General features: G+C 40.4%; 1 protein-coding gene across 4 annotated transcripts in view; it reads left to right on the plus strand.

Moving 5' to 3' along the window:
- The window catches only part of CAMKK2 (calcium/calmodulin dependent protein kinase kinase 2), a 118,371-nt gene that overhangs the window by 65,365 nt on the left and 38,584 nt on the right, over positions 1 to 14,422 (plus strand). For all 4 annotated transcript variants that reach the window (XM_073676294.1, XM_073676291.1, XM_073676293.1 and 1 more), the window contains one exon: positions 3,846 to 3,979. In XM_073676294.1, coding sequence (XP_073532395.1) covers positions 3,846 to 3,979 — 134 coding nt within the window. The remainder of the gene's footprint in view (positions 1 to 3,845; positions 3,980 to 14,422) is intronic.

The following is a 14,422-nucleotide window of genomic DNA, read 5'->3' on the forward strand; positions in this document are numbered from 1 at the left end:
AATTGTGTCACTTGTGGGGGGTTTCCACTGTTTAGGCACATCAGGGGCTCCCCAAATGCAACATGGCGTCAGCTAATTATTCAAGCAAATTTTACAATCAAAAAGTCAAATGGCGCTCCTTCCCTTCCGAACCCTGCCGTTTGCCCAAACAGTGTTTTTTCCCCACATATGGGGTATCTGCGTGCCCAGGGGAAATTGAACAACAAATTTGGGGTCCATTTTTTCCTGTTACCCCTGCGAAAATAAAAAAAAATTGGGTCTAAAATAAAATTTTTGTTAAAAAAGTTAAATGTTCATTTTTTTCTTCCACATTCCAAAAATTCCTGTGAAGCACCTGAAGGGTTAATAAAGTTCTTGAATGTGGTTTTGAGCACCTTGAGGGGTGCAGATTTTAGAACTGTGTCACTTTTGGGTATTTTCTGTCATAAAGACCCCTCAAAGTGACTTCAAATATGATGTGGTCCCTAAAAAAAAAAATGGTTTTGTAAATTTTGTTGCAAAAATGTGAAATCGCTGGTCAACTTTAAACCCTTATAGCTCCCTAATAAAAAAAAAAATTTTGGTTCCAAAATTGTGCTGATGTAAAGTAGACATGTGGGAAATGTTATTTATTAACTATTTTGTGTGACATATCTGATTTAAGGGCATAAAAATTCAAATTTTGAAAATTGCTAAATTTTCAACATTTTCGCCAAATTTCCGTTTTTTTCACAAACGCAAGTGATATCGAAGAAATTTTACCACAATCATGAAGTACAATATGTCACGAAAAAACAATCTCAGAATCAGGGGGATCCGTTGAAGCGTTCCAGAGTAATTACCTCATAAAGTGACAGTGGTCAGAATTGTAAAAATTGGCCTGGTCATTAACGTGCTAACCACCTTGGGTTGTAAAGGGGTTAAAGAAAGAGAGCATCTGTCAATGGGAAGGCACCATGCCCCGATGGTTAGACCTGGTGAATTTTATAAGAAGTTTGTAAACAGCCTTATCCTTCATCTATAGGAAGCTTTGAATAGAACTGGAATGGGGGGTTGCCTGCTATCTTCATTATACTAGGCAACTATAATGGTATTCCCCAATCCAGAGAAAGATCCCACACTATGTGAATCCCAGTTTTGCTTCTCCAGGCAGACATTAAAATCTTAGAAAAAATGCTCAGAAATGGACTCAAAACGGGTATTTTATCGTCAATCAGCCACAACCAAACAGGATTCATGCCAAATAAAGCCACACTTGTTAGTTTTTGTAAGCTTTATGTCAATATCCAAGCAATAGACAAAGATGTAGACGCTCAAGTAGCAGTCTCCTTTGATGTCACTAAAGCATTTGATTCAGTCGATAGGCTCTATATGTGGGAAACTTTTGGTTCGGCCGGAATATATTATATATAATTAATATACAGTGCATTGTGAAAGTATTTGGCCCCCTTGAACTTTTCTACCTTTTGCCACATTTCTGGCTTCAAACATAAAGATATAAAATTCTAATTTTTTTTGGGAAGAATCAACAACAAGTGGGACTGAATCGTGAAGTGGGATGAATTTTATTGGATATTTTATACTTTTTTAACAAATTAAAAACTGAAAAGTGGGGCGTGCAATATTATTCGGCCCCCGTGAGTTAATACTTTGTAGCGCCACCTTTTGCTGCGATTACAGCTGCAAGTCGCTTGGGGTATGTCTCTATCAGTTTTGCACATTGAGAGGCTGAAATTCTTGCCCATTCTTCCTTGCAAAACAGCTCGATCTCATTGAGGTTGGATGGAGGGCGTTTGTGAACAGCAGTTTTCAGCTCTTTCCACAGATTCTCGATTGGATTCAGGTCTGGACTTTGACTTGGCCATTCTAACACCTGGATACGTTTATTTTTGAACCATTCCATTGTAGATTTTGCTTTGTTTGGGATCATTGTCTTGTTGGAAGATAAATCCCTGTCCCAGTCTCAGGTCTTTTGCAGACTCCAACAGGTTTTCTTCCAGAATGGTCCTGTATTTGGCTCCGTCCATTTTCCCATCAATTTTAACCGTCTTCCCTGTCCCTGCTGAAGAAAAACAGGCCCAAACCATGATGCTGCCACCACCATGTTTGACAGTGGGGATGGTGTTTTGAGGGCGATGAGCTGTGTTGCTTTTACGCCAAACATATCGTTTTGCATTGGGACCAAAAAGTTCGATTTTTGGTTTCATCTGACCAGAGCACCTTATTCCACATGTTTGGTGTGTCTCCCAGGTGGCTTGTGGCAAACTTCAAACGAGACTTTTTATGGATATCTTTGAGAAATGGCTTTCTTCTTGACACTCTTCCATAAAGGCCAGATTTGTGCAATGTATGACTGATTGTTGTCCTATGGACAGACTCTCCCACCTCAGCTGTAGATCTCTGCAGTTCATCCAGAGTGATCATGGGCCTTTTGGCTGCATCTCTGATCAGTCTTCTCCTTGTTCGAGATGAAAGTTTAGAGGGACGGCCGGGTCTTGGTAGATTTGCAGTGGTCTGATACTCCTTCCATTTCAATATGATCGCTTGCACATTGCTCCTTGAGATGTTTAAAACTTGAGAAATCTTTTTGTATCCAAATCCGGCTTTAAATTTTGCCACAACAGTATCTCGGACCTGCCTGGTGTATTCCTTGGTCTTCATGATGCTCTCTGCACTTGAAACAGAACCCTGAGACTATCACAGAGCAGGTGCATTTATGCAGAGACTTGATTACACACAGGTGGATTCTATTTATCATTACCAGTCATTTAGGACAATATTGGATCATTCAGAGATCCTCCCTGAACTTCTGGAGTGAGTTTGCTGCACTGAAAGTAAAGGGGCTGAATAATATTGCACGCCCCACTTTTCAGTTTTTAATTTGTTAAAAAAGTTTAAAATATCCAATAAATTTCATTCCACTTCACGATTGTGTCCCACTTGTTGATTCTTCCCCCAAAAATTGGAATTTTATATCTTTATGTTTGAAGCCAGAAATGTGGCAAAAGGTAGAAAAGTTCAAGGGGACCAAATACTTTCACAATGCACTGTATATTGTAGGGATTCACTCTCTCAGGTAGCCATTAGGCCACGTTCACACCGGCAATGCTGTTTTTGTCCAAACACGTGTAGTTTTTATTTTTTTTCCGCAGGTTGCACAGCACCAAAACAAACTCATAAACCTAAATCCCTAGCCTTATCCAGGCGCTAACTAAACAGAACAGACCCTGGCTCCCCATACACTGCTGAGCTAGCCTCAGCTAGTGTGTGCAGATAGATTTTATGCATATAAATAAATTATCTATTTTTCACAGAAAATATGTATACATATTATTTACTAGAAGCCAGAGTTCCAAAACAAATAAATAAGTTTCGGAAGCTAGAAATAATAAAAACTATCTCAAATTACCCATGTCTTTCAGCCTTTTCACACGATAAACAACAAAGTTGTCATAATTAATAAATTAGTAAATGGCATTACGGAAAACAAAAATAAAAATTAGAAGATTACAGAGATGTTCGCCAATTCAAAAAGTGAATTGCCCAGGGCAGATCGCGTGGAAATCTTTGTATGCTGCCCCTCTGGCCTACTGAAGTAGACACTGGCGTTTTTTTCAGCCACTGCAGGCTAAATTCTCCATCTCAACGTTAAGTAGATTTTGTTTTGAAAAAAACGTTTATTTGCTCTTCGGCAGATTTGTTTTAAAAAAAAAAAAAAAAAAAAAACTGTTAAAGTGTTTATTAATGTAACAAAGTCAGCTGATGGTTTTTCTCTGACTCACCTCAACATTAAGCTCTTTATGTAGTAAGATGTAGCTTTATCTTTCATTTTAGTTTCATGTGAACCTTCACTCTTCTCTTCATAGGTCGTCCACCTCCCAGGGGAACAAAGGCTGCTGGTGATGGGGGTTCACAGGCCAAGGGACCCATTGAGCGGGTCTACCAGGAAATTGCAATTTTGAAAAAACTTGACCATCCTAATGTTGTTAAGTTGATTGAGGTAATTTTGTTTAATGGTTTAGTATTTACATCGCTATCATCAAGCTTGGGGTCCTGGTCACATCATATTTTTTTTGTTTTGTTTGCATTTAGCAGGTACACTGGGAGACTTGTGGGTGTCTGATGACTGCCATCACAGACAGACTTTCAACTTAAGCACCATAGGTTTTTCAATGGCTTTTCATGACTTATTCATTAAAGGGAATCTGTCACCTGAAAAAAAATGCTATTAACCTGCAGATATGGGGTTAATCTGCAGGCTTATAACGTTACTATGTTCCCGGCGTCTGCACGTAACCTAACGCTGCGGGGAGAAAATTTAACTTTAATCTCCCCAGCAGCGTTCTCGTTTCAGTCTTGTGGGCGGTGCCAGCGCTGGTTCAGTCACCGCTCTCAGTGTTCAGAGCGGCGGCTGTGAACGCGCCCCCGCCCTAACTGACACTGGCTCTGAATTAGGGCCGGCTGTCAGTATGGGCTGGTGGCGCGGTTACAGCCGCTGCTCTGTATACTTAGAGCGATGACTGAACCTGAGCCAGTGCCGCCCTCTTGACTGAACCGCACCCCTGGCCCTGACTGACAGCAGGCCAGAATGCAGATCCAGTGTTAGTAAGAGGCTGGGGCACAGTTTCAGTCACGGGGGCGGCACTGGCTGGTTCAGTCACGGCTCTGAGAATACAAAGCAGCGACTGTACAGAGCAGTGACTGCACCAGTGCCACCCACTTTACTAAAACGAGAACACTGCTGGGGAGAATAAAGTTCATTTTCTCCCAGCAGCGTGTGTCTACGTGCAGCTGCCGGGCAGGTTAGTAATGCTAATAACCTGCAGATTAACCCCTTGTCTGCTGGTTAATCGTGTTTTTTTTGTTGTTTTTAAAGGTTCCCTTTAAATGAGTGGTCTTATTTCAGTTTCCATGGGCACGGTTTGGTATAAAACAACAAACCACGGTTTAGTCTCCTTTCACCGAGTCCCCCAGGAGTCTAACATCAACTGCAGTGCTGATTTCATGTTATTAGTGCAGCAACCAATCTGTTAGCTCAGTGGCTCTAAGCTGGTAATTCTATCAGAGCCGCTGAGCTCACTGATTGCACAGCAGCCAATGCCAGATAGATAGACAGTCATGGCCGAAAGTGTTGGCACCCATGACATTTTTACAGAAAATTAAGTATTTCTCCAAGAAAATTATTGCAATTACACATGTTTTGTTATGCAAATGTTTATTTCATTTGTGTATATTGGAACAACACAAAAAAAAACTGAGAAAAAAAGGCTAATTGGACATATTTTCGCACAGAAGCCTAAAAGTGGGCAGGACAAAATTGTTGGCTCTTTTTCAAAATTGTGGGTAAACAACTTTGTTTCAAGCATGTGAAGCTCGTTCAAGCTCACCTGTGGCAAGTAACAGGTATGGGCAATATGAAAATCATACCTGAAACCAGTCCATCTCCAGAGATCTTGATGTTGTTTTGTCCATGTTGCGCTACATAATCAAGAAATTTACAACTCATGGCACTGTAGCTAATCTCGCTCAACGTGGACGGCAGAGAAAAATTGATGAAAGGTTGCAACACATGATAGTCTGGATGGTGAATGAGCAACCTCAATCAAGTTCCAAAGAAATTCAAGCAGTCCTGCAGGCTCGGGGCGCATCAGTGTCAGCATGAACTATCCGTCGACATTTGAATGAAATGAAACACTATGGCAGAAGACCCAAGAGAACCTCCCTACTGACACAGAGACATAGAAAAGCTAGACTGCAGCTTGCCAAAATGTGTGTGAGGAAGTCAAAATCTTTCTGGGAAGCGTCTTGTGGACAGATGAGACGAAAATAGAGCTTTTTGGTAAAGTACATTATTCTGCTGTTTGCCGAAAACGGAATGAGGCCTACAAAGAAAAGTACACAGTACCTACAATCCAATAAGATGGAGGTTCAAAGATGTTTTGGGGTTGTTTTGCTGCCTCTGGCACTGAGTGCCTTGACTGTGTGCAAGGTATCATGAAATCTGAAGGTTACCAAAAATTTTGGGTCGCAATGTAATGCCCAGTGTAAGAAAGCTAGGTTTGCGTCCTAGTCATTGGCACTGTCTTCCAGCAGGACAAGGACCCCAAATTACTTCAAGAATCATCCAAAAATGGATGTAAAAAAAGCACTGCAGAGTACTGAAATGGCAAGCAATGAGTCCGGATCTAAATCCCATTGAACAACTGTGGAGACTTTTTAAAATTGCTGTTGAGAGAAGGCGCCTTCAAATGGAGCAGTTTACAAAAGAAGAGTGGTCCAAAATTCCATTTGAGAGGTGTAAGAAGCCTGTTGATGGTTATAGGAAGCGAAGTTATAAGTTGAGGGTGCCAACATTTTTAACCTGCCCATTTTTGAGGTTTCGTGTGAAATTATGTCCAATTTGCCTTTTCTTCTCGTTTTTTTTTTGTGTTGTTTCAATACACACAAAGGAAACAAAAATATGTGTAACAAAACATATGTAATGGCAATAATTTTCCTGGAGAAATACTTCATTTTCTGGAACAATTTCTAGGGTGCCAACACTTTCGGCCATGACTCTATCTATTCTATCTATGTATCTATCTATACATATATACACAGGTGTGTATGTACAGTGCGTTGTGAAAGTATTTGGCCCTCTTGAACTTTTCTACCTTTTGCCACATATCTGGCTTCAAACATAAAGATATAAAATTCAAATTTTTGAGGGAAGAATCAACAAGTGGGACACAATCGTGAAGTGGAACGAAATTTATTGGATATTTTAAACTTTTAACAAATTAAAAACTGAAAAGTGGGGCGTGCAATATTATTTGGCCCCTTTACTTTCAGTGCAGCAAACTCACTCCAGAAAATCAGTGAGGATCTCTGAATGATCCAATGTTGTCCTACATGACTGGTAATGATAAATAGAATCCACCTGTGTGTAATCAAGTCTCCGTATAAATGCACCTGCTCTGTGATAGTCTTAAGCCCCCGTCTCACATAGCGAGATCGCTAGCGAGATCGCTGCTGTGTCACGGTTTTGGTGACACAACAGCGACCTCACCAGCGATGTCGCTATGTGTGACACTTTGCAGTGATCAGGCCCCTGCTGTGAGATCGCTGCAAAGTGTCCTGGACCATTTTTTGGTCATTGCCCTCCCGCTGGTCAGCACACATCGCTGTGTGTGACCAGCAGGAGCAGCGATCAGGCTGGTAACCATGATAAACATCGGGTTACTAGGGGCACACGCGCACTTAGTAACCCGCTGTTTATCATGGTTACGAGCCTGCTAAAGTGAGCGGTAACCTCCCGCTCACCGTAGCAGAGTGGTAACCATGATAAACAACGGGTTACTAGGTGCGCGTGTGCCCCTAGTAACCCGATGTTTATCATGGTTACCAGCCTGCTCCTGCTTCAGCAGGCTAGTAACCAGGAGCAGGACATCGTGGAAAGATTCTTTCCACGATGTCTCTGCTCCCCTGATCGTTGGTGAGCCTGCCTGTTTGACAGCTCACCAGCGACCACATAGCAACGCAGCAACGATCCCTGACAGGTCGTATCGTTGTCGGGATCGTTGCAGCGTCGCTAAGTGTGACGGGGCCTTTAGGGTTCTGTTTCAAGTGCAGTTCGCATCGTGTGTGTGTGTGTGTGTGTGTGTGTGTGTGTGTATATATGTTATTTATATTACAGACCAAAAGTTTGAAGCTCATCAAGAGAATGCCAAGAGTGTGCAAAGCAGTCATCAAAGCAAAAGGTGGCTTCTTTGAAGAACCTAGAATATAAGACATATTTTCAGTTGTTTCACACTTTTTTGTTAAGTATATAATTCCACATGTATTAATTCATAGTTTTGATGCCTTCAGTGTGAATGTACAATTTTCATAGTCATGAAAATACAGAAAAATCTTTAAATGAGGTGTGTCCAAACTTTTGGTCTGTACTGTGTATGTATGTATGTATGTATGTATGTATGTGTGTATATATATAATATATACACACATACACACACACACACACACACACACACACACACGTCCAAAAGTAGGTGGACAGAAAGTGTAATAAGGTTATGAAGGGGGAGAAACTGGCTCAGTTGCCCTTAGCAACCAATCAGATTCCACTTTTCATTCCTTACAGACTCTTTGGAAAATGAAAGGTGGAATCTGATTGGTTGCTAAGGGCAACTGAGCCAGTTTCACAGAGATCTCCCCCCCAAATCTGTTTTCTTTTCAGATAATTCAGATAACACATAATGGCAAATAATTTAAATACAGATCAAAGAAAATGGATTTTAACAGAGTATCGGAAATCTCAAAATGCTGAAACCGTTAGAGCAAATTGGGTTGAAACATTTGGTACTGAAGCCCCAAAGAGACAAACCATTTACCGCATTCGTGACAAATTCAATGCCACTGGCTCAATCCTTAATGCTCCAAAAACTGGTCGACCCAAAACAGTCTGTACAGAAGATAATAAACAACTTGTTGCTGAAACATTTGTTCAGAGTCCAAAAAAGTCCACCAGAAGAGCCTCTTTGGAATTGGGAATTTCACGAGCTTCTATCATGTGAATCCTGAAATCTATTGGGTGGAAAGCTTATCGTCTGTATCTAATTCATGGTTTATTGGAGGGTGATCCAGACAGGCGGCTGCAATTTAGTGAGATTATAACTTGACCCCAATGGATTTTTTCTTTTGGGGAGTACTCAAGGACAAAGTTTATAGTCGAAAACCAAAAAGTGTCAGTGATTTGAAAAATTACATAAGAGATGCATTTCAAGAAATTAATACCCAAAGAGACTTGTGCAAAAAAGTTTGTCGAAGCGTAAGAGGCGACTTCAAAGCTGTGCAAATTGTAATGGAAAACAGTTTGAGCACCTGCATTGATAAAATTTAAGGGCTTTTGTATTATTGTTCAGAATAAAATTTAATTGTCAATGTTATGCTTGTGTTAGTAAATATAATTTTATATATAAATCAAAATAAATGTTATTTTCTGGCCACCTACTTTTGGACCACACTGTATATATATAATATATCTCTTAAAGGGGACAACCGCTATAAAGGGCTTGCATTATAGCATATTGGTGATAATTGTCTAGCTGCGGTATCCATCATCCATAGGCTATAATGGCATCTATGTGGCAAATAAGCCATGAAAAGCTTATGATGTATCCGATAAAGGATGCTTCTGCAAGATGGATTCCTCTGTTGGGTTAAACGCAGTATGAACTTAGATTTACTAAATGATGACATGAAGCCCCAAATAAATGTTGTTGTTTTTTTATCCGTAAGACAGAAAAATAGAAAGTAATACTGCTGCAGAGTTCCATCATAATACCACGAAGTTACCCACCTCACCCACTACGAAAAAATCACAATAATGACTTTCCAAGTTTCTTCCTATCAAAGCCTCATTTTGCCTCAGTATTTATGTATGTATCAATGTTGGTAGTTTGTCGTACGTTATACAGTCATCTCAATTCACTGATTTATTGGTGATCTTGTGCTGGCCTTATATTTATACAGGGCAACCAATATTAGAGGCAGAGCTGCTGGGAAGAGGTAGAGAACAGGAGGTGTGTCTCAGACCACCTCAGACTCCCTGTAAACACTGTAGCTAAGTCTAGTCACAGATTACAACTTTACAAAAATGGAGCTCAACTAAAAATCAGCAAAGTTTTAATATCTCAGCAAAATCTGTAAGTAGTGTCTTGCGTAGCATTTTGGTCTCCTGTCGGTCAGTCCTTACAGTCACTTTAATTTAGGTCTCATAGTAAATTACTTGGTGTATTATTCAGCTCCTTTTAAGGCATTTTAACCCTATAAAGGCAATAAAGGGCTATTCTATACTACTGTAGAATATGCTGACGTTATATGATTGGTGAAAGTCTGATGTTTTGGGACATGCATCAGCCTGACAACATGAATCAAACACATCTGCATCATTGCAGACGAGTATGTTTCATTGCGAAACACTGCAGCTTTTCTGAGACTGAACTCTGTAAAGCCGGCTGGGGACTGTACAACTCGGATAACTAGTCAAAGAGGCAGGTTCATGGCAGCTTCTTCCTGGCTTACACCCTTTAACTGCCAGGTCCTTCCCTATGTGCTTGTATAGTGACAGACTTATCAGTCTACGGCCCTCTTCACACATCCGTTTTTTTGGTGTGTGTGTGTGTGTGTGGTCCATTTTTTAAGTACTGCAAATGCGGACACACACACACCCATTCTTTTCTATGGTGGTGCGCACATGTTGACAGTGTGTCACTTTGACAGCACACGGACAGGCGGATACGGACCGCACATGGATATCCCTAACAGACCACGGATCTCAATGGTACTGTTTTTTCCAGTACCTGAAACACCAGTACATGTGAAGGGGGCCTAAGCGAGGGTGGGCATGGAGGAGCCACCAGCTACCTGCCTCTGGACTAGTCATCTGAGGCATATTGTCCCCAGCCGGCTTACAAAGTACATTTTCTCTGAAACGCCGGAATGCTTCTGAGTAGCACACACCGGGCTGCAATAACGTGGCCGGTCTTTAATTCATGCTGCCTTTGTTTTGTCTCTCCTGTCAGGTTTGCTTTAAAGATCTATAAAAATGTTCACCTTTTGGTTGGACATAACTTTCTTTTTTTTTTAATAAACATAGCTCTGAAAGGGTGTGTGTTTTTTGTTTATTTTTTTGTCATCTACTGTTCATCCTTGTATGTTTTTTGTTTTTTTAATTCTATTTATTTTTTTAATTAGATTATTAAGGCTATGGTAATACCAATTATTTTTGTATTTGTGGTATACAAAAAATATGGATAGGGATCTGAAAGAGCATGAAAAGGGAGGATACATTGAGATACTGTTAAAAGGAAATGAAAGAAAAATACATTTTTTTTACAATTAAATGTGAAATACACAGAGAAAATGCCGCTGCTACACAGAGCTGCTCGACTAATATAGTGTTGTACTTTTTCTCCCGGTTCAGCTCAGGATCATTGATGGGAGGATTACACATGCATCACACCCAAAGGAGAGGGAAATTATCGCATGAAATCTCTTAAGTTTGCTAAACCCTGGCAGCAGGGATTCAGCAGCAGATAGGATTTCAGCCATGTTTATCCTCTGACATGATGGAAAGCTGTAATAATGATTCACTTTTAATAATGCAATGTTTTTGAGCCAGAGAGTTTTACTTTCCACCTATTGCTAATGCCCGTCTATCACAGGGGTCTGCAGTGCTCATGTTGCCCCTGCAGCATTGGGGGCTTTTGGGGTTAATTAGAAATGCTTTAAGACCACTGCAGTAGATCACACATCGGTTCCCTTGGAAACGTGCAAACTGAATGAGCTCTATGCAAAGACTGAAAAAGTGAAGCCTGATTAGCCTGGATCTAACAGAGCTGGATATTCCCTAGTGTAATAGAACAGTCTAAATTCTACTGCAGCCAGAAAAACTGTCTAACGGAGACCGGCTTTAATATTGGCTTTTTAGCAACCGTGATAAAAGATCAAAAGAAAGTCATAACTATGTCTTTTTTTTTTTTTTATTTAGTTCTTACTTATCACAAACTCTTTACAAACAGTATTAAACATTTTGCTGAAGCTGCATATTTCTTCTCCCTGCGTTAGGGCTCATTCAGACACCCGATTTATTTTTATTTTTTTTCATGGATGGCATCCGAGTGCTGCCCGTTTTTTTTTTGTTTTGTTTTTTTTTAAACTGACCCATAGACTTGCATTGATGATTTTTGATCTGAGCCTCGGGTCAATGTCTGACATGTCTCCGATATTTTTTTTTTTTTTGCAACTCCCACTCCCCCCCCCCCCCCCCAAAAAAAAAAAAAAATCTGTGAACAGGCCTATAGACTCATAGGTACAAATTATATCCATGAAAAACTGATGTTTGAATGAGCCTTCATATTTAATGTATTACCATTGATTTATCTGTAGACTGAAGATTGAAATGATAGGTGCACTTTACTTCTGGAAAACTATTCTTTTGTAAGGAGAAGAAGAATAAAATGGGCAGAAGTCTCATCTCTGGGACACATCCTGCCAGACCGTGTCCCATATTTCAGCTTCCTGGATCTGTGACAGTGGCCTGTAATACAGAGAAAAGGAGACAATGGGATTAACTGAAAAATCTTATGTGGTCACATTTAAAACCTCCTAATCCCATTACCAGAAGTATAAAATAAAACTGTTGTCTTTAAAAGAGGAAGTGACTCTGCATGTAATTATACTTATGAAATAACATCAAACCACAAACGATCTAAACCTTCTTTCCAAAAAGTGACATAAAGGGGTTTTCCCATGAACAAAGTTAATTTTAATCAATAGATCTTTGAATAATAATTTCCACAATTGGATGTGTTTCAAAAAAAAAAAAAAATGTTCCTGTGCTGAGATAATCTTATAAATGTGCCCCTGCTGTGTACTGTGTAATGGCTGTGTCTGACCATACAGGAACATGGTCTGATCATACCGCATCTCCTGGGCGGTGGGGGAGGGAAAAGACTATACAGACAGGACAGCACGAGATCACAGCTGCTGGTTTCTGTGGGGTAACACATTTCCCCACCTATTTCAAAATGTATTTTACCTCACAAGATGAATCCTCTCCTATCCCCTGCTGTAATGTCTGTATCCTCTTTTGCTTCCTCCCCGTGCCCAGGAGCTGTGGTATGATCAGACCATGTCCCTGTACGGTCAGACACAGCCATTACAGAGTACACAGCAGGGGCACATTTATAAGATTATCTCAGCACAGGAACATTTTATTTAAACATTTAAACACATCCAATTATTATTATTCCAAGATCTATTCATTAAAATGCACTTTGATCGTGGGAAAACCCATTTAAGTCAATAATAACAGGAACTAGGTATGTGTGTATATAATTGCAGTGCACGCGTGTTTGCATGTGGATATGCATTGTGTGTGTAATATAAATACATATATATAATTATACTTAGTCTGTGTGTGTGTATATGTAATATATGTGTGTGTGCGTGCGTGCGTGCGTGCGTGCGTGCGTACGTACGTACATACATACATACATACAGTGGGGGAAAAAGTATTTGATCCCTTGCTGATTTTGTATGTTTGCCAACTGACAAAGACATGAACAGTCTATAATTTTAAGGGTAGGTTAATTTTAACATTGAGAGATAGAATATCCCCCCAAAAAATCAAGAAAGTCACATTGTATAAATTAGAAATTTTTGTTTTGCATTTTGCAGTGAGAAATAAGTATTTGATCCCCTACAAACCATTATGAGTTCTGGCTCCTACAGACCATTTAGACGATGCTCATCAACTTGTTACCTGCATTAAAGACAGCTGCCTTACATAGTCACCTGTATAAATGACTCCTGTCCACAGACTCAATTAATCAATCAGACTCTAACCTCTGCAACATGGACAAGACCAAAGAGCTTTCTAAGGATGTCAGCGACAAGATCATAGACCTGCACGAAGCTGAAATGAGCTACAAAACCATAAGTAAGATGCAGGGTGAGAAGGAGATAACTGTTGGTGCATTTGTAAGAAAATGGAAGTAATACAAAATGACTGTCAATCGACATCGATCTGGGCACCATGCAAAATCTCACCTCGTGGGGTATCCTTAATCATGAGGAAGGTAAGAGATCAGCCTAAAACTACACAGGGGAGGGGAACCTGTTAACCATCTCCAGGCAGCTGGGACCACACATTACCCCATAAATGTTTAAAATCCTGCAGTGCCCGCAAGGTCCCCCTACTCAAGAAGGCACATGTGTAGGCCCGTCTCAAGTTTGCCAATGAACACATGGATGATTCTGTGAGTTATTGGGAGCAGGTACTATGGTCAGATGAGACAAAAATTGAGCTCTTTGGCATTAACTCAACTCGCCATGTTTAGAGGAAGGATGAGTACAACCCTAAGAACATTGTCCCAACCGTAAAGCATGGTGGGGGAAACGTTATACTTTGGGGGTGCTTTTTTGTAAAGGGGACATGACGACTGCACCGTACTGAAGGGAAGATGGATGGGGTCATGTATCGCGAGATTTTGGCCAACAACCTCCTTCCCTCAGTAAGAGCACTGAAGATCGGTCGTGGCTGGGTCTTCCAGCAAGACAATGACCCAAAACATACAGCCAAGGCAACAAAGGAGTGGCTCAAAAAGAAGCACAGTAAGGTCGTGGAGTGGCCTAGCTAATCTCCAGACCTTAAACCCATAGAAAACTTATGGAAGGAGTTGAAGCTCTGAGTTGCCAAGCGACAACCTTAAAATCTGAATGATTTAGAGATGATCTGCAAAGAGGAGTGGACCAAAATTCCTCCTGACATGTGCGCAAATCTCATCATCAAGAGAATGCCAAGAGAGTGCAAAGCAGTCATCAAAGCAAAAGGTGGCTACTTTGAAGAACCTAGAATATAAGACATATTTTCAGTTGTTTCACACTTTTTTGTTTA

This window comes from Phyllobates terribilis, unplaced genomic scaffold (genome assembly GCF_046119375.1).
Source record: "Phyllobates terribilis strain yellow unplaced genomic scaffold, ASM4611937v1 Scaffold_1__5_contigs__length_1240528914, whole genome shotgun sequence".
Lineage (NCBI taxonomy): Eukaryota > Metazoa > Chordata > Amphibia > Anura > Dendrobatidae > Phyllobates > Phyllobates terribilis.